At 47.8% G+C, this 23,663-nt stretch overlaps 1 protein-coding gene across 1 annotated transcript; it reads right to left on the bottom strand.

Annotated features, from left to right (window-relative positions):
- Nucleotides 1–1,713: 1,713 nt before the first annotated feature.
- cplx2a (complexin 2a) lies at nucleotides 1,714–13,120 on the bottom strand (the record flags this gene model as incomplete). The annotated part of the gene is made up of 3 exons (XM_079758839.1): nucleotides 1,714–1,908; nucleotides 4,197–4,375; nucleotides 13,090–13,120. The coding sequence occupies 3 exons, from the start codon at nucleotides 13,118–13,120 to the stop codon at nucleotides 1,714–1,716; spliced, it is 405 nt and encodes a 134-aa protein (XP_079614965.1).
- Nucleotides 13,121–23,663: the final 10,543 nt, after the last annotated feature.

Genomic DNA, 23,663 nt, shown 5'->3' with positions numbered 1-23,663 from the left:
AGCAATACTGGATACAGTTAGTTCTCTAACTGTAACTCGCTATAGCTAACTAAATAGTTAGTTAGACCTCTGGGATCTAACTAGCTAGAGGTATCTCACTAACTAATAAGAGTTAGCTGACTGACTAGCTAGACTAAGTAACAATGGGCAGTAACAGAAGACAGGACAGGGTTGTTTTGTGAACAAGTTTTGAAGGTTTTATTGAACCTCAGGCAGACATATCAATCCTTTATTGCTCTTGGCATTCCGTCCATCTCAACTGTGGCGTAGACCCACATTCAACCGAAGACACAGAAGCAAGCATTGCTTTTATTTTTTAACACATTCTTTTCAAACAGTCCAAAGTTTTGTTTGGTCAGTGATATAATATAGTTATATATCAATCACCAAATGAAAATACTTTCTCCATTTGGATTAATTGTGATTTAGCAATTTTCAAACCCAATTAAAACGTTGCAAAATTGTACACTTTTTTAATCCAGGTCAATGTTGTGCCTGTCAATATGTGCGAAATAATTACTACGATTATTAAAACATCGTGTTTACTTTTGGATTCTTTATGGCAAAAGCGTAAGGCTTTAGCAGTGTGGTGTGGGGTCTCTATACACGGTTACCCCAACAGAAAGCCCCTGCAAAACCAGTCAAATTAAAAGTCCTGAATGCATACATATTTTAAATATATTGGTATTACTTACTGTTACATAATTATCAACATGAGAGTGAAACAACATTCAAAATCAAGAGTTATTGCCTTAATATCTTTGCGTGACAAGAAGAGAAGGGGGGGGAGGGAGTACATATCCACACAACAATATTTCCGACAAGACAGGTGTCATGCAAGACGCTAACAGGCGCAACACGGGAGGGATTAGAAAAGTTTACACTAACACCAAATACATGTGGGACAGGGATGGGGGTCGACAGGAGAGATGATGTCTAACACTCACTATGTATGTGCAAAAGGTTTGACATAAATATCCAACATGGAAGAACAACAAAAGAGATTGTTTAGCTTAAGTAGCACACGATAAGAGTCTTCAAATTTCCTTCTTAAAATATGGCTTATCGAGTTTACAGATATCGTTATCTTAGAGACGAACACACAGTTAGTATGGTTATTATAGGATCTGTAGCCCGCCGCGAGGCGCTTGTTTCATGTATTTTTTTATTATTTATATACAAATAACGATGGCGGAGCCGGGCGGAGTGGTGGTGCTTCTGGGCGGCAGGAGAAGAAGGAGAACTAAAGATCTAAAACTTCTCAAACTAGAAGGAGACTCAACCTAGTGTTGTCGTTAGCCCACTCCCCCCTCCCCTCCCCCCCGCCTCCCCCCCCTGCTCCATGGCCTCCTTCGCAACATTAGCATAGCTAAGCTAACATTAGCATCCGCCGTGCTAACGGCTGCCAAGCCTAGCGCCGGTTTAGCTAAATGTGGCAGGTTAGGCGCGGTTTACACTGTTGGCTCAAATGGAATGAATTTACTTCTTAACGTATGTCAAGACTTCGATATTTCTCTTTTTCTCTTTTTTGTTTTTTCCCGAAAAACGAAAACACAAAAATGGCAGCTACAACCCTTTTTTTGAGCGTGAATAGAAACCAAACGCAAATCGTCTTCGACCGAGCAGAGTCGACAGAAGTTTTTTTTGATCCAACATTGTCAACCTCCGGCGCATGTTAGCTGAGCTAGTTAACGTTAGCATTGGCTAGCCCTGCTACTTCTTCAGCATGTCCTGCAGCGGTCCGGGGAGGTACTTCATCACCGTGTCCATAATGCTCTGCTCCTCCTCCTCCTCGTCGCCACAGCCCGCCGGCACCGCCTTCTTGGGCCGGGTCAGACTGCCCTCTGTCGCCTCCTCCATGGCCGCCGCCGCCTCTGCCTCGGCCACCTCCCTCTTCTTAATACCATACTGGAGGGGGAGGGGGTTGAGGGCGAGGGAGAGAGAGCGAGGGAGGGATGGGGAGGGAGAGAGGGAAGGAGGGATGGAGGATGGGGAAGGAGGGAGGGAGGGGGAGAGGGAGGGAGGGAGGGGGAGGGAGAGAGGGAAGGAGGGATGGAGGATGGAGAAGGATAGTGGGAGGGAGGGGGAGAGGGAGGGAGGGGAGGGGAGAGGAGAGGGAGGAGGAGGGAAGGAGAGAGATGGGCAGATAGATAAAGAGAGAAGGAGGGGGAGAGAGAGGGAGGGGATAGGGGGTGAGAGGGAGAGAAACAGAGAGAAAGAGTAAGGGAGATAGCGATGGATTGAGAGGTGAGAAAGACAGAAAGTAGGACGGGTAAACAGACAGAGAGGAGACAGGAATGGAGGGAGAGAGGTGAGAATACATTTGCTATTTCTGGAGTCGATCAATCCAAATGTGATGACGCTGAACTGGGTTCAGGGTCCCTGTATCCGGTAAAACATTTGGACAGCGGGAAGCTGGTTCTGGTGTGTGTTTGGGTGGAGAGGTCGGTGGGGGGAAACCACTTTAATGTTCAATAGGCTATCAAATAATGACTTAATTATTGTCTTTTTATAATCTATTTAATTGTCATTCCTCTCGGTAATTTATGTTGGGCCCAGCTGGACACTTATAGCAGCCCTGAACGACCAGGTCCCTTTATGGAAGTCCCACCCTGCTTTTAGAGTCAGCCGTCCCTGTTTTTGTCCCTCAGCTCTGGCCCCCCAGCTCTCCACCAATGAGAGATGAGCTGGAGGAGGACTGGAGTGATGCATGGCAGGACATTAACTTTGTGGACCGGGCGAAGAATCCAGCCTACTGATTTGCAGGCCTTGGGGAACAGAGGTAAAATGGGGATAAATGAGGGGGGGGTGTTGGGTTTCCATCCCAGCTGGTTGCATAGCAACAGTTCCCTGGTGACAGCCTCACAGAAGCTCCTGCCAACCGGAGTGTGCTACTGCCGAGGATTCTGGGTAATGTACACTCTTTGATTCTACCGCTATAGCCTCTGGCTCTTGTGGAGAGAAGAATTTTAAAGTAAGTTAATACTGCAAAACTGTCTTTAATATTCATCAGTCTGGAGCTACAGATTATATTCTTTGGAGGAAATAAACTTTATCGATTCATATGTACTGGTCTTAAGATGTGATACTGAACATTACTCTACTTAGGTTTCTTGTAGTATTTTATAATGTATAGCTAAGAAATGAACTAGATGGTGAAATCGGTTATCCGGCTACACCAGAAATATTGCCCATGGTCCCGAGAGGTAAATGGTTGTCTCTGATGTATTAGTGATTAGTTAATGAGTTAGTTAGTGTGTTAGTTATGCCCTAATTTGTCTCTGTCGTATAAGTAAATTAGTTAAAGAGTAAGTTAGTGAGTTAGTTATGTCCTAACCGGTCTCAGTTGTATAAGTTAATTAGTTAATGAGTAAGTTGGTGAGTTAGTTATGGCCTATCTTGTCTCTGAGGTATTAGTGAGTTACTAAGTTAGGGAGTTAGTTGTGTCCTACCATGTCTTTGATGTATTAGCGAGTAGTTAAGTGGGTTAGTTATTGAGTTAGATATGGCCTACCTTGTCTTTGATGTATTAGTGAGTAGGTTAGTGAGTTAGTTAGTGAGTTAGTTGTGTCCTACCTTGTATTTGATGTATTAGTGAGTAGGTTAGTGAGTTAGTTAGTGAGTTAGTTGTGTCCTACCTTGTATTTGATGTATTAGTGAGTAGGTTAGTGAGTTAGTTAGTGAGTTAGTTGTGTCCTACCTTGTCTTTGATGTATTAGTGAGTACGTTAGTGAGTTAGTTAGTGAGTTAGTTGTGTCCTACCTTGTATTTGATGTGTTAGTGAGTAGGTTAGTGAGTTAGTTAGTGAGTTAGTTGTGTCCTACCTTGTCTTTGATGTATTAGTGAGTAGGTTAGTGAGTTAGTTAGTGAGTTAGTTGTGTCCTACCTTGTCTTTGATGTATTAGTGAGTAGGTTAGTGAGTTAGTTAGTGAGTTAGTTGTGTCCTACCTTGTCTTTGATGTATTAGTGAGTAGGTTAGTGAGTTAGTTAGTGAGTTAGTTGTGTCCTACCTTGTCTTTGATGTATTAGTGAGTAGGTTAGTGAGTTAGTTAGTGAGTTAATTGTGTCCTACCTTGTCTCTGATGTATTAGTGAGTACGTTAGTGAGTTAGTTAGTGAGTTAGTTGTGTCCTACCTTGTCTTTGATGTATTAGTGAGTAGGTTAGTGAGTTAGTTAGTGAGTTAGTTGTGTCCTACCTTGTCCCTGATGCCTTGCCTCATGTTTTCCCTCTCGAACTCCATCTTGGCGTACTTGTCCTTCCTCTCCTCCTCCTGCTGCCTCAGCGCCTCCTGGCGTTCCTCCTCCTTCTTGTCTGCGTCGGGGTCCTCCTCCTTCTCCTCCCCGCCCAGCATCTTCCCCACGTCAGGGGGGCCTCCTATAAGAGGAGGAGAGCGGTGTGTGAGATGGACAGCCCAAATCGACCAATTGGAAGGAGAGTGGGGTGAGACGGCTCTAACGAGATGTACAGAAATGAGGATCCACTAGGATACCGTTTTAGATCGGATGATGAGAGTTGGGGGAGATTGACCAATAGGATGGAGAGTTGTGGGAGATTGACCAATAGGATGGGGAGTTGTGGGAGATTGACCAATAGGATGGAGAGTTGTGGGAGATTGACCAATAGGATGGAGAGTTGTGGGAGATTGACCAATAGGATGGAGAGTTGGGGGGGATTGAGCAATAGGATGGAGAGTTGTGGGAGATTGACCAATAGGATGGAGAGTTGTGGGAGATTGACCAATAGGATGGAAGTTGGAGGAGATTGACCAATAGGATGGAGAGTTGGAGGAGATTGAAAGCTGCAAGGCACCAGCTGTGTAGACAGGAGCACGAGTAGAAGCACGTTTCAAATGGTAAACTATATTTAGAGACATGGAAATAATACTATAAACACACATACAAAGAATGTAGCTATGCAAAGACTGCCCTTTTGCACGCACACAAAGACAAACGCCATAAGGTTTCATGAGAGAGAGAGAGAGAGAGAGAGAGAGAGAGAGAGAGAGAGAGAGAGGGGTTCAGAATGAATGGTATGCTGATGGTAGAGAGAGTCAGAATCTGTCAAGAGCCACTGGGTCCAATTAGCTGAGTGGTTCCAGTTAGATGGCTTCACCCGCCCAGAGGGGAAGAGGAGTAGATAGAGGGGGGGGGGGAGATAGAGATAGAGAGAGGGGGGGGTGGGGAAGGAAGCGAAAGAGAGGCAGATGGAGAAAGAGATAAACCAGGTGAAGTCATTGAGAAATAGCGTGAGAGAGAGAGAGAAAAGAGAGACGGGGGGGGGGGGAGAATGGGTCGGATGATGGAAAGAAAAGAGAACTGCAGTTGGCCCCAGGCGCTGTGAGCTCATTAGTTAGCCGCACTGCTAGCCATTTGCTCTTCAAACAGCAGCAATCACACGAGATGTTCAATCCTAGCCGTGAAGGTCACTTAACACACAGCAAGCCGCCTACGTCTCACAGTAAGGCACTAAGTACACTAACTACACTGAACACACTAAAAACACTGGCTACACACAGTACACTTAATAGACGAAGTACATTAAACACACTAAATACACTCAGTACACTAAATACACACAATACACTCAACAGACTAAGTTCATAAAATTCACTAAATACACTAAGTACACCAAATACACTAAATACACTAAGTGCATTTGATACACTAAATACACACAAAACTAAGTACACTCACGACACTTAGTATGCTAGACACACTAAATACAAAAATTACGCCTAAGTACCCTTAATGCACTCAGTACACTAACTAAACAAAACATCTCTATTGTGAGCCCACGCAAACTCACACTGTAACTCAATGGAACCGGTTTTCCTTTAAAATCTCATCTTACAAGTTAGAGTACATGGGCTGCGCTAGACCGAAATATAATAGTATATGAATCTATCAAATGTCAAAAACAAATATGTCGAGCAGAAATAATAGCTTCATCAGACTTCAATGTCTCTTGCATCTTTTGTACGCCTTATTCCTGTCTTGTGTTCCCACGATCAGAAGAGAAACCAAACTTTGTGTTTGTTTGACACATTCTGAGGAACCTGGAATGGTTCTGGGCTGGTTCTGGAGTCTTTCTGGACTATTTCTGGGTTGGTTCTGGATTGATTCTGGACTGATTCTGGACTGGCTCTGGAGTCTTTCTGGACTGTTATGGGGTGGTTCTGGACTGGTTCTGGACTGGTTCTGAAGTCTTTCTAGACTGTTTCTGGGTTGGTTCTGGACGGATTCTGGACTGGTTATGGACTGGTTCTGGACTGGTTCTGGAGTCTTTCTGGACTGTTCTGGGATGGTTCTGGACTGGTTCTGGAGTCTTTCTAGACTGTTTCTGGGGTGGTTGTGGAGAGGTTCTGGCCTGGTTCTTGAGTATTTCGGAGTGGTTGAGTGGTTCTTGAGTGGATCAGGAGTGGTTCTGGACTGGTTTTGAACTGGTTCTGGAGTGGATCGGGAGTGGTTCTGGTGACGATCTGGAGTGGATCTTGAGTGGTGCTGGTGACGATCTGGTGTAGTTGTGGGGCGTACATGTTCATAGCTGACAGTAATCAGCTTTAGCTAGTTAGCTATCAGCTAGTTCAAGGTCATCATGGTGCTCCACAAACACACCACCAACTGGATGCATTTGTTCCCTTCTGCAGGTGTGCTGACTAGTCCAACTCTATTCACATCCTCGGCTGCTTTCTTTTAGAGCTCCAGGACTGAGAGGCTGAGAGCCTTTGTCTCCATTCAGGGATTAATAGCCCATCTCCTCCTAGAGAAACCTGCATAACCAGCTCTCACAGCCTGCTCCATATTCCACGTACGATACTTACCGACTCACAGCCATCATGTTGGGCTGCACTTCTTCTCTGCTTGGTAACCGCTCTGTTTGCACTGTTCGGCTTTAAGAAGTCACTTCAAAGTCCACGCTACAGCGACGCGATCACACATGGGAGGCTCCACCCAGATTCATGATGGAAATCTGCATAGATACAGTCCAATGGGTAGGCTGGTCTATCTATCATACCAGTTGGTTTAGTCCACTGGCTAGGCTGGTCTCTATATCCTACCAGTTAGTACATTCCACAGGACAGTGAGGCGAGAGACTGGACAGTGAAGAGAGAGACAGGACAGTGAAGAGAGAGAGGGACAGGAAAGGGACGAGAGGGAGACAGGACAGCGTAGAGAGAGAGACAGGACACCACCCCCCCCCCCCCCCCCCCCGCGCCCCGTTGATGTTTCTAAACAGATTATTGATTGATGCAGAGTCCTTCAGATGGTCCATCCTGACCTCTGACCTTCAAGAGGTCAGAGATACACTTCAACCTGATTGGCTGAGCACTTCAGTATCGCATTACCTGATCCACATCAAGGTTTACGACGGTGGTGTACACACGCACACGCACACATTCGTCTCTCTTTCACATCCTACATCAACACACACACACGCAAGCACGCACAGACACACTCACGCACAAACACATTCATGCACAGACGCACGGGCACACAACTACATATCCCCTTCAATCAATTGTCCCTGAAAGAAAATTCTCATTCGACCTAGAGTTCATCTTGTGTGTGTGTGTATGTTGGATGTGTGAGAGAGGGAGTGTGTGTGTGTGTGCGTATGTGTGTGCGTGTGTGCTTGCATATGTGTGTGTTTGTGTGTGTGTGTGTGTGTGTGTGTGCGTGTGTGTGTGTGTTTGCGTGTGTGTGTGTGTGTGTGTGTGTCTGTGTGCTTAGCAAGTAGGTAGTATATGGCATACCACCATCTGGTGACATCAATGTTGTTTTCATCTCTTGTTTGAAGGGTTGTTTTCATGACTACTAATTATTGACGGCCATTTTGCTTCGGTGGTGCAGATCTGAGAAAGACAGAAAATCTGCAGAAATCCAACACCTCCAGTAACACATCCGCTTTTAGCATCCTGTCAACGCTAAAGATGGATAGCACCCTGCTAGCACACAGTTCACAGCCTTTCAACAACAGTTAGCTTTTAAAATGACACCCAGTAGGAGCTCTCTTGAATATTATGTTAGCATTAAAGATAGACAGATGAGCGCCCTGTTAGCATAGCACTCTCTCCATGTTTATGCAGGTAGCATTAGCTTAGCTCATGCTAATCGAACACTAGCTCATGCTAATTGAACACAAGGTTTATTATGGCAAGGTTCGTTTTTTCTATATTAATTTAATATTATGAAAGACTGCTATTTTAAAGCCACACAGAAAGTTAACACGTACGTTATATAAAGTTGTATAAAGTAGAAGTAAAACAAAAAGCAAAGCACTTTGGTTTCTCCATGAAGGGAGATTATTTTAAGGTTCGTTCTGAACTCTTAATTCTCTCTTCTCTCTGTGGCCGGTGGATTAACGTTCTGAGGGTTTGAGGGGCTAGCGATAAGGCGTGCCACTGAGTGCTAACGTTAGCACTCCGGCGTTGGCTAACAGTGTGTGTCGGGTCAGGGGACGAGGATCAGGACGCCGTCTCGGTTTCCCTCAGTACACGGAGGAGCTGGAAGATTAGTGGCTGGAGATACAGAGACGAAGGAGGAGGAGGAGGATGACGAAGAGGAGGAGAGTTAGAAGATTAGTGGTGGGAGATACAGAGACGAAGGAGGAGGAGGTGGAGGAGGACGAAGAAGAGGACGAGGAAGATTGGGAGAGGTAGAAGATTAGTGGTATGCGATGCAGACATGAGCTAGGAGGAGGTGGAGGAGGACGAGGACAAAGACGAGGAAGAGGGGGAATGGTAGAAGATTAGTGGTAAGAGATACAGAGCGGAAGGAGGAGGAGGACGAGGAAGAGGAGAGATAATGAGACTTGAGCGAATGACTCAGGATGGATACGACCATTACTGCACATCTATATATATATATATATATTATACACAGCCTTGCCCATATAAGGTGCATCCCCTCACAGGAGTATCATTGTAATACACAGTGTTTCCCTTACACACTAAAACACAGACGTGGAAGCTGCCTAAAGTTGAGCCATTAGTCACTTTATGACGTCTGTTTCCATCCCACTGGGCCGGGCGGCGCCACAGGGGAGCCGACTCAGCTCGTAAAACAGATCGATGCCCCCCCCCCCCTCCCCGTGCTCCCAGACGCTGCCCTGTCGGCCCACACGTTGGAACACCGCCCCCCCAGAGGGAGCTCCACCTGCCTGGGATTAGTGTGGTGCACCGTCCTGTGTTTGTTCCAGTATTAACAGCGACGAGCGTTGGTTCCTCAGCACTGGGTTTCTATGGGACACGCAGGGGAAGCTTCACATCCCTGGACGGGGTAGGACCCACTGAGGGGTGCGAGGCCGCAAGGCATAATGTATAATGTATAACGCATAATGAACCCCATTTTGAGGCATGTATCAGACCTCGACTCACAGCCCCTCCCTACCCCCCACCACCCTCACTGGTTATTAATAGTAAGGTGGCTTGGGATCGTGACGAGACCTTTCAAACGTTTGAAGGTAATGTTCTCATAAAAACTGTCAACTGTCATCAAATGTCTCTCAAATAGCCCGTGGCCCCTGGGGGTCCCACTGGGCTTCTCCAGGCCTGCCAGGAACAGCCGGGCCGGAGCGCCGGAGTGTTCTGAAGACCAGGAACAACAAGCTGCTTGCAGCAGCCGGTCCACTGGGGACCTGGGTGGAAAACGCCCAGGGCGCAGAGGACGAGAGAGGGAGAGAGAGGGAGGGGGAGAGAGAGGGAGGGGGAGAGAGAGAGAGAGAGAGAGAGAGAGAGAGAGAGAGAGAGAGAGAGGGAGGGGGAGAGAGAGAGAGAGAGAAAGAGGGAGAGAGAGAGAGAGAGAGAGAGAGGGAGGGGGGAGAGAGAGAGAGAGAGAGCGAGGGAGAGAGAGAGAGAGAGGGAGGGGGGAGAGAGAGAGAGAGAGAGCGAGGGAGAGAGAGAGGGAGGGGGAGAGAGAGAGAGAGGGAGGGGGAGAGAGAGGGAGAGAGAGAGAGAGGGAGGGGGAGAGAGAGAGAGAGAAAGAGGGAGGGGGAGAGAGAGAGAGAGAGGGAGGGAGAGAGAGAGAGAGAGAGGGAGGGGGAGAGAGAGAGAAAGAGGGAGGGAGAGAGAGAGGGGGAGAGAGAGAGAGAGAGACAGTGTGTGTGTGTTCAAAACTTTTCCATCGAGTTGCATTTGGAAGCTGTTTGAGTGTAAAAATCAGTAACATAATATGCTGTAATGTGTTTTCTCTCGGGTCCTGGGAGCCTGTGTGTCTCCATCCCTAAGTGTTGAGTGTGTAAATACTTGATGATCCTTTAATGCTTCTCACAACTGCCTTTAACTCGGGAGAGCCGGAGAGAGGTTGTAAAATGGCTGCCGCGTCCTTCCTGTAGTAAGAACTGTTGAGTCATCAGAGTGTTGCACGTTACTCTCATACTGCTGAATCATTACAGTGTTGAAAGTTGCTCTAATACTGTTGAATTATCACAGTGTTGAACGTTACTCTAACACTGATGAATTATCACAGTGTTGAACGTTAATGTAGTACTGTTGAATTATCAGAGTGTTGAACGTTACTTTTGGGTTGCTAAATCATCACAGTGTTGAAAGTTTTTCTAATACTGTTGAGTCATCACAGTGTTGAACGTTACTCTCTAATACTGTTGGGTCTTTAAAGTGTTGAAAATTACTCTAATACTGTTGAGTTATCACAATGTTGAACCTTACTCTAATACTGCTGAGTCACCCCAGTGTTGAACGTAACTCTAATACTGCTGAATCATCACAGTGTTGAACGTTACTCTGATATTGTTGAGTCATCTAGGTGTTGAACATTACGCTAATGTTGCTAAATCATCAACATGTTGAAGTTATTCCAGTGTTGATAAATGCAAACAGTGTTGAACGTAACTCTAGACCTGTCTGAGAGCTGTGTATTGAATTACTGGCTGATTGACGTATTGATCTCATTGTTAATTGGATTGGTTCATTATTGGATAGCGGGTTCCGCTGGGAGCATTCCTATTGGCTGTTTTCAGCATCCTTCTGAACACTTTGCTTTGCCCCGGGAAACCTGTCTGTATATCTCTCTGTCTATCTTTTTCTCTCTCTCTCACTCTCTTTCTGTGTTTATAATTAAATCATATCTTCTATCTCCTATCGCCTATCTCCTATCTTGGTTATCTCCTACCTCCTCTTTGCTGTATAGACATAACCCGACAGTCCCTATACGCCTACACTTACCTACACCTCGCTCTGCATGCACACAGCCTACACACTCTTTCACACACATGCATAGACGCACGCACGCAGACATACACTCACATATACGCACTCACACACACAAACACACACACACACCCACGCAGACACATACGCACTCACATATACTCACTCACACACACAAGCACACACACAAGCACACACACAAACACACACACACACACAAACACACACATACACACACACACATACAAACAAAAATGAATACACACACACACTCACACAAAAACACACACACCATCACACTGGCAGACACACACACACAAACACACACATACACACACACTCTCACCGGGGGGTGGGTGTCACCAGCAGGGGGCAGGGTGCATGCGGAGGATTGCTGCTGTAATGCGGAGCAGCTGCTTTAGGATTCACGGTGCGGACGCACAACGCAGCAGTGGAGCCCTCCTCATCATCCCAATGAGAAGGCCCCCCACACCTCCACCCGGGGCCAGCTCACCTCCACCCGGGGCCCCCCACACCTCCACCCGGGGCCAGCTCACCTCCACCTGGGGCCCCCCTCACCTCCTCCCAGGGCCAGCATCCCCTCCACCCGACCCACAGCTGGTGTCAGCTCCACCCAGGGCCAGCATCACCTCCACCCGACACACTGCTAGGGTCAACTCCAGCCAGGGCCTGCATCCCCTCCACCCGACCCACAGCTGGTGTCAGCTCCACCCTACACACAGTAAGTGTCACCTCCACCCAGGGCCAGCATCATCTACACCCGACACAAAGCTGGTGTCACCTCCGCTCACACACAGTATGTCACCTCGATCCAGGGGTGGCATCACCTCCACTCTCCACACAGCTGGTGTCCCCTCCATCAAGGGCTGGCGTCACGCTACCTCCTCCTGTCTCCTCCACCCCAGAATATATAACAAATCACCTCCACCCCTTCATCACCTCCACCTGGGCGAGCATCACCTCTATCCTAAAAATAGCTAGCATCGCCTTCACCTTTACATAACTCTAGCATCATCTCCACCCTGCTACATACAGCTAGCATCACCTCCATTCAGAGCTAGCATCACCTCCAAGCAAGGTGAGCATCACCTCCCCCTCTTCATCTATCTACATTCAGCCCCAAGTTGATTTCAGGTTAAACCACCTCCACCCAAGGTTAGCACCACCTTCACCCACGCATAGAGCACACGGGAAATCCAGAGCCTTCCTCATCTCAACCTCCATTACAGTCCCTACAGGAATTCTGTTCATTAAAAATACAGCTGACGTCCTCCTTCTGGAGAACCGAAGAGCTGAAGAGCACTTACTACTGTATATATATATATATATATATTTATTTATTTATTTTATATATATATTATTATTTTTATATACATAAATAACTATATATTTATATATATAAATATAATTATATATATATATGTACCCGACAAACTTTGCATGTAAATTATCAGTATCTAAATTACAAACGACATCAGCTTAAGTATTTGCACATGTTTAAGTCTTTACGAGTAACCGTTGTCATGTGTGGAGCTGGTCTCACTGCGAACCGTAGAGAACGACGGGCACACAGTGTGCGGGGATGTAGAGGTGTGGAGCCGTGAAAGGACCCTCCGTTCCACCTCTCCTGTGTCTCATACATCTCGGCTCGCTCATCTCCCATCGAGCTGTGAAGACACCATCTCGTGCCTAGCCCGTGGGTGGACGTGTTTCTGCCGCGGACGCAGCGTGCCTCGTGTTTGGCGCAGCCTCGTGTTATATCATCCTCAGTCCTTTACAGTACTGCTGCTCCTACCGCACTCACACTGCAGTGCCGTTAAAACGACATCACGCCTCACGCACAATGCCGCCGCTGAGGCAGTCCTCTCTCACGCACACCATGCACGTCGCCCGTACTCACCTCCCATCGCGGCTTTCATTACGAAATTCATGCTGAGGCGCTTGTGGCTCTCTGGGCTGCTGCGTGCGCGTGGTCACGGACGGACTTCCTCTTCGGTCCCGGAGACGTCGACCCGAGTGTGAGAGCAGAGGACCTGAGAGAAAACAGTCACGAGCCCCGACAGTATGCATTAAAGCGTTTATTGATGATCAGACACAGAACGATAAGTCAGAGTTGGGACGGGGATGGGGTTGGGGACGGGGGGCGGGGGGCGCGCAGGGGGCTCCCGCGTCTTGCGCAGAGTTTTGATGACGCGGCCCGGGAAGGACACAAGGTCAGATGGGAGCTTGAGAGGTTAAACCACCACACGGTGCGCGTGAAATTCTGCAGCTGCATATAACAGCGGAATAATTGAATTAATTAACCATCATTCATTAGCTCTGACGTTTCGCGCCAAGACAAGCCGAGGACCACCGTTATAAACCGAACATTATACCTAACCCTGAGTGTGTGTGTGTGTGTGTGTGTGTGTGTGTGTGTGTGTGTGTGTGTGTGTGTGTGTGTGTGTTTTCTTTCGGGGAACTCAATCGGAGTCAAATTAGCCTGCCCCGGGTTAGTGTTTTCTGGCGCGTCCAAACTGAACCCGCAGCCAACAGCCGACCAATCAAATTGGTTTAAATGGATTTCCTGCTCTTTCTCGTCGTCATCTGCAGCCGCTGCAGCGCGAGCCCGAGGCGAGCCTATCATTTATTTTTATTTTATTACCTTGAGTCAACCACGAGCTCCGAATAAGCTTCACCGTTTCAGCACTTCGAGCACTGGACAGCTCCGCGGCCGTGTCTCCCCCCGTCCCGATCAACACCACCACCTCCTTTACCACCACTTCCTCTATCTCTCCCACCTCCCCTCACCTCCTGAAACCCTCCGTCGCTTAATTACCTGGCTGATCCACCGATCCCTCGCGATCTTGTTCAGCCGCAAAGCACCGTCTCGAGGTTATCTCTGCCCGTGTGTCTGCGGCTCGGCGTGTGTAAGTCAGCTACTCGGTAGGTCCAGCGACGTCTTCCTGGAAGTGTAGAGGCTCTGTGTGGCGTCAGAGAGGAGGGAGGAGGAGAGAGAGGAGGAGAGGGGGAGGAGAGAGAGAGAGAGAGAGAGAGAGAGAGATAGAGAGAGAGAGGAGGAGAGAGAGAGGGGGAACTGCAGTTGGCTACCGCCTTCAATCGTGATGATGCTGATAATGGAAATCACATGTACTCTCTCTCTCCCACTCTCTCCCTTTCTTTTCTTTTTCTCTCAGTCACTCACTCTCTCTCCCTCTCTCTCTCCCTCTCTCTCTCACTAAGAATTGAGCCTCAGTCTGTCTTTGTGTTCCCCGTTCAGTGGGTCTTTTGTGGCTTTAAGTTGTAATATCTAATCTTAGTAGATAAATGTGCGTGTGCGTGTGTGTGAGTGCGTGCGAGCGTATGTGTGTTTGCGTGTCTGCGTGTATGTGTGCATGCATTTGTGTGAGTGTTTTCGTGTGTGTTTCTATGCGTGCGTGTGTGCTAAACTCCTACCCCCATCGCCCTATTTCTCTGTTGACTGACACATAATATAGTACTAGTACATAGCGTAGTACTACTTACCATAGTACTAGTACTACATAACATAGTACTACATACATACATTCTACTATACAACAGTATAACTTCTCTCTCTCTCACACGGAAAGATAAGACAGAATGTATGAGACGTGTGTGTGCGTGTGTGTGTGTGTGTGTAAACAGGTTGATGGATGTCAGTAGGGACTGAACCATAGCCTGCTATGACTTGATTAATTGATGGTCCTTAGCTACACTTCCTCACACCCCCCACACACACACACATACACACACCCACCCACCCAACCCCCCCCCCCCCCACACACACACATACACACACAGACACACACACACACACACACCCAACCCATACACACACACAAACACTTAAACTCAATCACACTCAATCACAAACGCACACACACATTCTGGTGTTTTATTTTGTGTGGTGCAGTGTGGAGTTTATATCTTTGTGTAATAGAATTTTTCTGAATCATTACCTTGGCTGCCGTATATATATATTAAATGTACGTACCCATATAAGATTCATTTGATCAGAATCTAGTGGCTGGGGAAGTCTAACCTTCTGAAAAGCCAGATAAAACGAGTGCCTTGTGTTACTTTGTTCTGCTTGCAATCCAAACCTCATGTCTTCCTTAAGCTGAGGTTCCTTTCTTCTATCTGAGGTTCTTCATCCGTTGGAGGTTCCTCTCATCTATCTGAGGTTCCTCTCATCCATCTGAGGCGGCGTTGTAATGTTCTCCGTGTTCCACTCGCCCTATGATGACAGTAGCACCCTGTGATCTTCGTAACAGGTCAAAGTTTAACAAGCTATTAGGATCTATTTGATTCCTATCCCTGTGCCACATGATACCCTCTGTGTGTGATGTCATGCCCTCTGTGTGTGATGTCATGCCCTCTGTGTGTGATGTCATACCCTCTGTGTGTGATGTCATACCCTCTGTGTGTGATGTCATGCCCTCTGTGTGATGTCATGCCCTCTGTGTGTGATGTCATGCCCTCTGTGTGTGATGTCATGCCCTCTGTGTGTGATGTCATACCCTCTGTGTGTGATGTCATGCCCTCTGTGTGATGTCATGCCCTCTGTGTGTGATGTCATACCCTCTGTGTGTGATGTCATGCCCTCTGTGTGTGATGTCATGCCCTCTGTGTGATGTCATGCCCTCTGTGTGTGATGTCATACCCTCTGTGTGTGATGTCATACCCTCTGTGTGTGATGTCATGCCCTCTGTGTGTGATGTCATGCCCTCTGTGTGTGATGTCATACCCTCTGTGTGTGATGTCATGCCCTCTGTGTGATGTCATGCCCTCTGTGTGTGATGTCATGCCCTCTGTGTGTGATGTCATGCCCTCTGTGTGTGATGTCATACCCTCTGTGTGTGATGTCATGCCCTCTGTGTGATGTCATGCCCTCTGTGTGTGATGTCATGCCCTCTGTGTGTGATGTCATACCCTCTGTGTGTGATGTCATGCCCTCTGTGTGTGATGTCATGCCCTCTGTGTGTGATGTCATACCCTCTGTGTGTGATGTCATGCCCTCTTTGTGATGTCATGCCCTCTGTGTGTGATGTCATGCCCTCTGTGTGTGATGTCATACCCTCTGTGTGTGATGTCATGCCCTCTGTGTGTGATGTCATACCCTCTGTGTGTGATGTCATGCCCTCTGTGTGATGTCATGCCCTCTGTGTGTGATGTCATACCCTCTGTGTGTGATGTCATGCCCTCTGTGTGTGATGTCTCACTGTCTGTGTGTGATGTCATGCCCTCTGTGTGTGATGTCATGCCCTCTGTGTGTGATGTCTCACTGTCTGTGTGTGATGTCATGCCCTCTGTGTGTGATGTCAAATTACAACGTGTGTCGGATGGCTATATTATATTACATGGATATATTTATTGTGTACTATTTTATTTAATGTATTTAATATATTATGTGACATGAATTGAATATGTATTTATATTACATTTATTTTAGTAATGACAATGATAATATTATATATATGTAGTATGTACTATTATATTACATGTATTTAATACTGTACTGTTTAATTAGATAATAATAATAATACTTGATTTTAGAGAAGAAAGGAGAATAAATGCATAAATACGTATGGTAAACAAAAATCCAGAAATAGCCAAGAGGCTACTTTCCTTCAGTAGTCGCTTGCCAAGGTTTTAACAAGGCTTCCAAAAATACATCAAAGCTTTATCAGAACAGGACCTGCAGTTTCTGACATGTATTTAATATGTTATATTACAAGCTAGCAGTCAGAGCTCTATGTTAGAAGCTAGAAATTAGAACTCTAGGTTAGCAACTAGCCATCAGAGCTACAGTTTAGAAGCTAGCACTCAGAGCTCCAGGTTTGCAGCTAGCAGTCAGAGTTCAAGGTGAGCAACTAGCAGTCAGAGCTCCAAGTTAGCAGCTAGCAGCTAGAGCTCCAAGTTAGCTGCTAGCAGTCATAGCTCCAGTTTAGCAGCTAGTAGTCAGAGCCCCAGGTTAGCAGCTAGTAGTCAGAGCCCAAGGTGAGCAGCCAAAAGTTAGAGCTCCAGGTTAGCAGCTAGCATTAGAGCTCCAGGTTAGCAGCTAGCAGTTAGAGCTCTAGGTTTTCAGCTAGTAGTCAGAGCCTCAGATTAGCAACTAGCAGTCAGAGCCCCAGGTTAGCAGCTAGCAGTCAGAGCTCCAAGTTTGCAGCCAGCAGCTAGAGCTCAAATTTAGCTGATAGCAGCAATAGCTCCAGTTTAGCAGCTAGCAGTCAGAGCTCCATGTTAACATAATGTTTGTTATTGGTAGTTGAGTAAGGATGACTTGTTGCTGACCTGTTGGCTGGTTGAAACAGGTTCCTGGCTCATTCCAGGAGGGAGGGGAGGAGGGTGGATGAAGGGGAGGAGGCGGAGAGGATGGGGAGGAGTAGAGGAGGATGAGGAGAGGAGGGTGGAGGAGGAGGAGAGGGAGGAGGAGGAGGAGAGGGTTGAGGAGGATATGAGGAGGGAGGGGGAAAGGAGCTGACTGAATATATTTTCTAGGCTGGGGGAGAACTCCCCGCTCAGTCGATCATTTCTCACACTCTAGTCCCCCTGGACAGAGGGGAGGGAGGGAGGTGGAGGGGGAGGAGACGGGGTTAAGAGAGAAGAAGGAGATTGGGGCGAGAATGAGAAAAGGGAAAAAGAATAGAAAGAGGTACAAGGACTTATGGGTGTGTGTGTGTGTGTGTGTGTGTGTGTGTGTGTGTGTGTGTGTGTGTGTGCTCCACAGCAGCACTCCTCGCTGTAGTGGAGGGGGCGTGTCTATCTGACAGGCCTCTCTGCTGCAATGCGTAAAGACCTAGCCTAGCGCTTCTACCCTACTGCAACACACACACACACGCACGCACGCACGCACACACACACACACACACACACACACACACACACCCACATGCTGACAGGCAGAAAGACAGACAGGCAGAAGGCCAGCAGACAGACAGACAGGCTGTCAGACAGATGGACAGACCGGCCAGCTGACAGCCCATGTTGCTAATTACGGCTGTGTAATTCGTTAGTGCTATTGATTATTGTGCTGAGCTTGCTCGCTGCCAGGAAATTGTTTTGGCTGCGATCGGTGAGCGCTAGACCAGAACGGGATTAAATAACATCCTGAAACAATATAGACACATCATATATTTAGTTTAGTGGATAACAAACAGGTTGGGAGTCTGCTGGCCTACTTAGTGTCCAGGGGAGGTGGGAGGAGGAGTCATGGGTGAGGTGGGAGGAGGAGTCATGGGGGAGGTTGAAGGAGGAGTCATGGGGCAGGTGGAAGGAGGAGTCATGGGGGAGGTGAAAAGAGGAGTCATGGGGGAGGTGGGAGGAGGAGTCATGGGGGAGGTGGGAGGAGGAGTCATGGGGGAGGTGGAAGGAGGAGTCATGGGGGAGGTGGGGGGAGGAGTCATGGGGGAGGAGTCATGGGGGAGGTGGAAGGAGGAGTCATGGGGGAGGTGGGGGAAGGAGTCATGGGGAGGTGGGGGGAGGAGTCATGGGGGAGATGGGGGGAGGAGTCATGGGGGAGGTGGAAGGAGGAGTCATGGGGGAGGTGGGAGGAGGAGTCATGGGGGAGGTGGGGGGAGGAGTCATGGGGGAGGTGGGGGGAGGAGTCATGGGGGAGGTGGAAGGGGGAGGTGGAAGGAGGAGTCATGGGGGAGGTGGGGGGAGGTGGAAGGAGGAGTCATGGGGGGAGGTGGAAGGAGTTGTCCAGGGGGAGGAGTTGGCCAGGGTGAGGTGGGAGGGGGTGTATACAGGGAGGTGGGAGAAGGTGGGAGGAGGTGTCCACGGGGAGATGGGGGAGGTGGGAGGAGGTGGGAGGAGGTGTCCACGGGGAGATGGGGGAGATGGGAGGAGGGGGGAGGAGGTGTCCACCGGGAGGTGGGAGGAGGGGGGAGGAGGTGGGGGAGGTGTCCAGGGGGAGGTGGGAGGAGGTGGGGGAGGTGTCCACGGGGAGGTGGAAGGAGGTGGGAGGAGGTGTCCACGGGGAGATGGGGGAGGTGGGAGGGGGTGGGAGGAGGTGTCCAGGGGGAGATGGGAGGAGGTGTCCACGGGGAGATGGGGGAGGTGGGAGGAGGTGGGAGGAGGTGTCCAGGGGGAGATGGGGGAGGTGGGAGGAGGTGTCCACGGGGAGGTGGGAGGAGGTGTCCACGGGAAGATGGGGGAGGGGGGAGGAGGTGGGAGGAGGTGTCCACGGGGAGGTGGGGGAGGTGGGAGAAGGTTACCGGGTGACCTGGAGCTCCAGGGTTCCTCTGGGAATGACACAGCTGGGTGGTCCACTTGCCTCCTCTCCTTTCTCCCACCTTCTCCTCCTCCTCTCTCATCCTCTCTCTTCCTCTCCTGTATTTGCCTCTCCCTCCTCCTTTTTTCTTCCCTTGGCCCCTCCTAGTCTTTTTTTCTCCCTTTCCTGTTTCTACCCCTCCCTTCCTCCTCTTTCATCCTCTCTCCTCCTCTTCTCTCCCCTCCTCTCATCACCTCGCCTTTCCTCTCCTCCTCTCATCTCATCTCCTCTACCTGCCCGGAATGATGATAATATACTGCAGGAATCCCAACCCCCCCGCACACACACACACACACACACACACACACACACACACACACACACACACACACACACACACAAACACACACAAACACACACACACACACACATACTCCCATACACATTTTAGTACATTTAACTTGCACTTCCGTGATTGTATGTTACTTTGTACTGTGTATTACTGAAAGTCTAAGGCAGACAAGCAACACAATGAGACGGACCATGAGATCACCAGCAGAGGCACAGCGCGACTGATGGCCAGGGGCGATGACGCTAGGGCCGTGAATGGCGGTCAGGGCAGAAGGCCATTCCCCTCAGCCTGATGAACGAGTTGCTGTGTGCCATCTCATAGTTCTCGGAATCACCAGACCAGGTGGGCCAGGAGGAGCAGATGTACCGCAGGTTGGGGGCTGGTGATGTCAGCGCAGGGGAGGAGGGGGGGGTTCTCCGATTGGCCGAAGGGAAAGTAACGCCTCTTCTTTTACTTTGATGACACTAACACGGTACCCTTCATCGCTCTATCTTCTATCATTGGCATGGTATGAAAATAAACATGTAAATAGGTTTGCTTACAAGTGGAACATATAAAAAAGGATAATGATGGTGTAGTGACGTATAAAAAGTTTAATATAGCCGATTTTGACATAAACCCTGACTTAGCGAGATTCCATTGTTGAGAGAATATGTGTGTGGGGTGTTAAAACATATTGCATCAGCATACAAGCTTAATATGATAAAGAAAATATCTCTCTCACACACGCACAAACACACCCGCATTTACAGACATGCACTCACACAATCACACACACACACACACACACACACACACACGCACACACACGTAGATACACATACACAAGCACAGATGACACACGCACACAATTTATTGTATGCTGAGATTGCACAATGTCATATATGCAGACGAAAGAGAGAAAGGGAGGGGGAAGGGGAGAGCAAGGTTTAAAAAGAGAAAGAGAGAGAGAGAGAGAGAGAGAGAGAGAGAGAGAGAGAGAGAGAGAGAGATGGAAGGCTTCTCTCAGCGGAATAAATATGACCTCAATCAACCTGCTGTCTTTTATATATATGAATATGTATATATGTGTGTATATATATCTATATATATAGATATATATATATAGATATGTTTTTTTTATGTATACATACATAATTTTTTACATGTAAGTACATATTTATAAACATATCTATATTTGATGGTTTCTTTTTAACCGCATGAATGTATAGGTTCATAAATACAGCAGGACCTAGCCTTCTCTCTCTCCAACCCCCCCCCTCTCTCTCTCTCTCTCTCACCCCCTCCCTCTCTCTCTCTTCAACCCTCCCCCCGTCCCCCCCCCCTCTCTCTCTCTCTCTCTCTCTCTCCCCCCCTCCCTCTCTCTCTCTTCAACCCTCCCCCCGTCCCCCCAATCTCTCTCTCTCTCTCTGTGTGAGTAGGGTTCTCTCCTCTTGAAGACGGTAAATCAGTGTCCATTGATTATATGTTCGCTTTCATGTCCTGCAAACACGTGCACACACACACACACACACACACGCACACACACACACACGCACACACACAAAATCTGCTGATGTTGTTTTTTTTAGGGCAGCAGAGGTGTGGTGAATGTGTGTGTGGGTGTGTGTGTGTGTGTGTGTGTGTCCACGTGCGTGTCCACGTGTGTGTGTGTGTGTGTGTGTGTGTGTGTGTGTGTGTGTGTGTGTGTATGTGTGTGTGTGTTTGTGTGTGTGTGTGTGTTTGTGTGGGTGCGTCCGGGCCCTTCTCTCCCAGGATCATGCATATTTGATGATGCTATAAAGGCCTGTGAAGTAGGACCTCTGACGGTCTGGACCACCACTTCTCTCCGCTATCCCACCCCCTCCCCCAGCCCCGGAAAAACACAACGGCTCATTGCTCCGGACACCACCAGCAGCCTGCCAATTACTGCAAATACTTTTATTTAAATAAGCAAACATTTGTGTAGGTTAAAAAACACAATATCGGCACACGGCTGTGTACATCGTGATATATTTGACTGTCTCTTTTGTGTTTCTCTGTGTACGCCGGCTCTCACTCCGTGTCTGACTTTGCAGATATGCCGTCGGCTGACCTTGAGAGCCCCTCCTTGGCTTCTCTTGCAGTGAATTCGCAGATCAGACACGGCTCTGTCGCCCCCTCGTGGTCGACTGGCGAACTAGCGTGGGCTACAATTTGAGAGCTGCGCGATGGTGTGTGACGACCCGCCACGAGTACACTGGGACATAAAAAATAAATCACGTGAGGAGGCGTGTGTGTTTGACAGATCCTCCTCTTTAATACATGTCTCGTGGCAGTGGAGGGAGAGGAGAGGAGAAGAGGGAGAGAGAGAAGAGAGTAGCAGAGGAGACGGGGAGGGGCAGGACCGTTTCTCGCTTTTAGGGGGTCCTATGAAAGAGGTTTCTTGGGGGCCCCCTAGCGTTTTGAAACTATGGTGGGGGATTCCTAATCCACTAAGGTGATCCGGGGGCCTGCATTAAATATTTAGATGCATCAATTCGTCGTTAATTAAGAGGAAAGGAGGCTAGATCCTGGTAAACTCGTGGCTCTTAGACACTAGCATATAACAGCCTTAAAAAAAATACTTTAATAGTAGAGTAGATTTGCTTACAAGAGACACATTTGTTGCTGTGGCTAACAAATAACGTTTATAGATCTTAGCAGCCTATCTATATTTGTTTATTTTATTTGTTAGGGTTTAATATTAGGTATTAGTTTTAGTTGTACATGCTTTCACAAAACACACGAGGGCGCTGATGTGCCAAGGAAGACCGGTAATTTAAATAAAAACATAAAATGGCATCTTGGACCCCCTGGTGGCTTCCGGGCGCCAATGCAACCACATAGTCCGCATAAAGGAGGCCGAGAGATATGTATGAGTCGAAACTGTGATGGAACTAGTTCAGGCTGTTATCTTATTGCATCTCTTCCTTTCTCTATCACTTTCCTCTCCATTCTTTAGAAAAACACTCGCGCACACACACACACACACACACACACACACACACACACACACACACACACACAAACACACACACACACACACCCACACATACACACGCACGCATGCACCCAAAACTGTGCATGTGTGTGTGCATTTAGTCTATATATATATATATATATATATATATATATACATACATATATATGTGTGTGTGTGTAGTTATTTCATTTTTAACACTTAGGCCCAATCCCATTTCCACCCCTTACCCCTCCCCCTTCCCCCTTCCCCTTGCCCCTCCATACAGAGGGGTAAAATGTTCCCCTAAGAAATGAGACACCCCTCCATTACGTTGCGTCATCATCGCTTGAAGCTCGCGGACTACTATGTCAACAGAGGCCAAGAGTAGGCGTGTTTCTGAATGATAATAACTAGTAATAATAATAATAATAATAATAATAATAATAATAATAATAATAATATCAGTCTTGTATAGCGCATTTCTAGGAACCAATGTGCTTCACAAAAGAAAAAATAAAGTAGAAAGGCTCAGAAAAACAAAAAAAAATTCATGACAGCTGCCAAATTTGCTGGCCGGCTTTTCCTCAAAGCCCTCCCTTTAAAGTGTGGTCCTTTGGAAGCTTCATTTCAAGGGCTACATAGCCCTACGTCTTGGCCCTAGCCCTTAACCCAAATGAGAATTAGGAAAGCCCTACCCCTACAAAAACAAGGAGAAGGGTAAGGGGAAGGGGTAAGAGGCGGAAATGGGATTGGGCCTTACTCTTAGTATATACTTATCTTATCTTGTTTGATTTGCTCTCTCCTTTTCTTAACTGCTGTAACACCGGATGAATTGTTTTATACCTCATCAATAAAGCCTTATCTAATGAGATAACATTTTTGGAGTCCATATCCCGTAATAGAACTACATCTCCCAGAGGCACCGTGTTGTGTCTGGCGTCGATA

The sequence above is a fragment of the Pollachius pollachius genome, assembly GCF_949987615.1.
Source record: "Pollachius pollachius genome assembly, chromosome: 2".
NCBI lineage: Eukaryota > Metazoa > Chordata > Actinopteri > Gadiformes > Gadidae > Pollachius > Pollachius pollachius.
The sequence above is the reverse complement of the archived record's forward strand: the minus strand, read 5'-3'. Positions and strand labels throughout refer to the sequence as shown.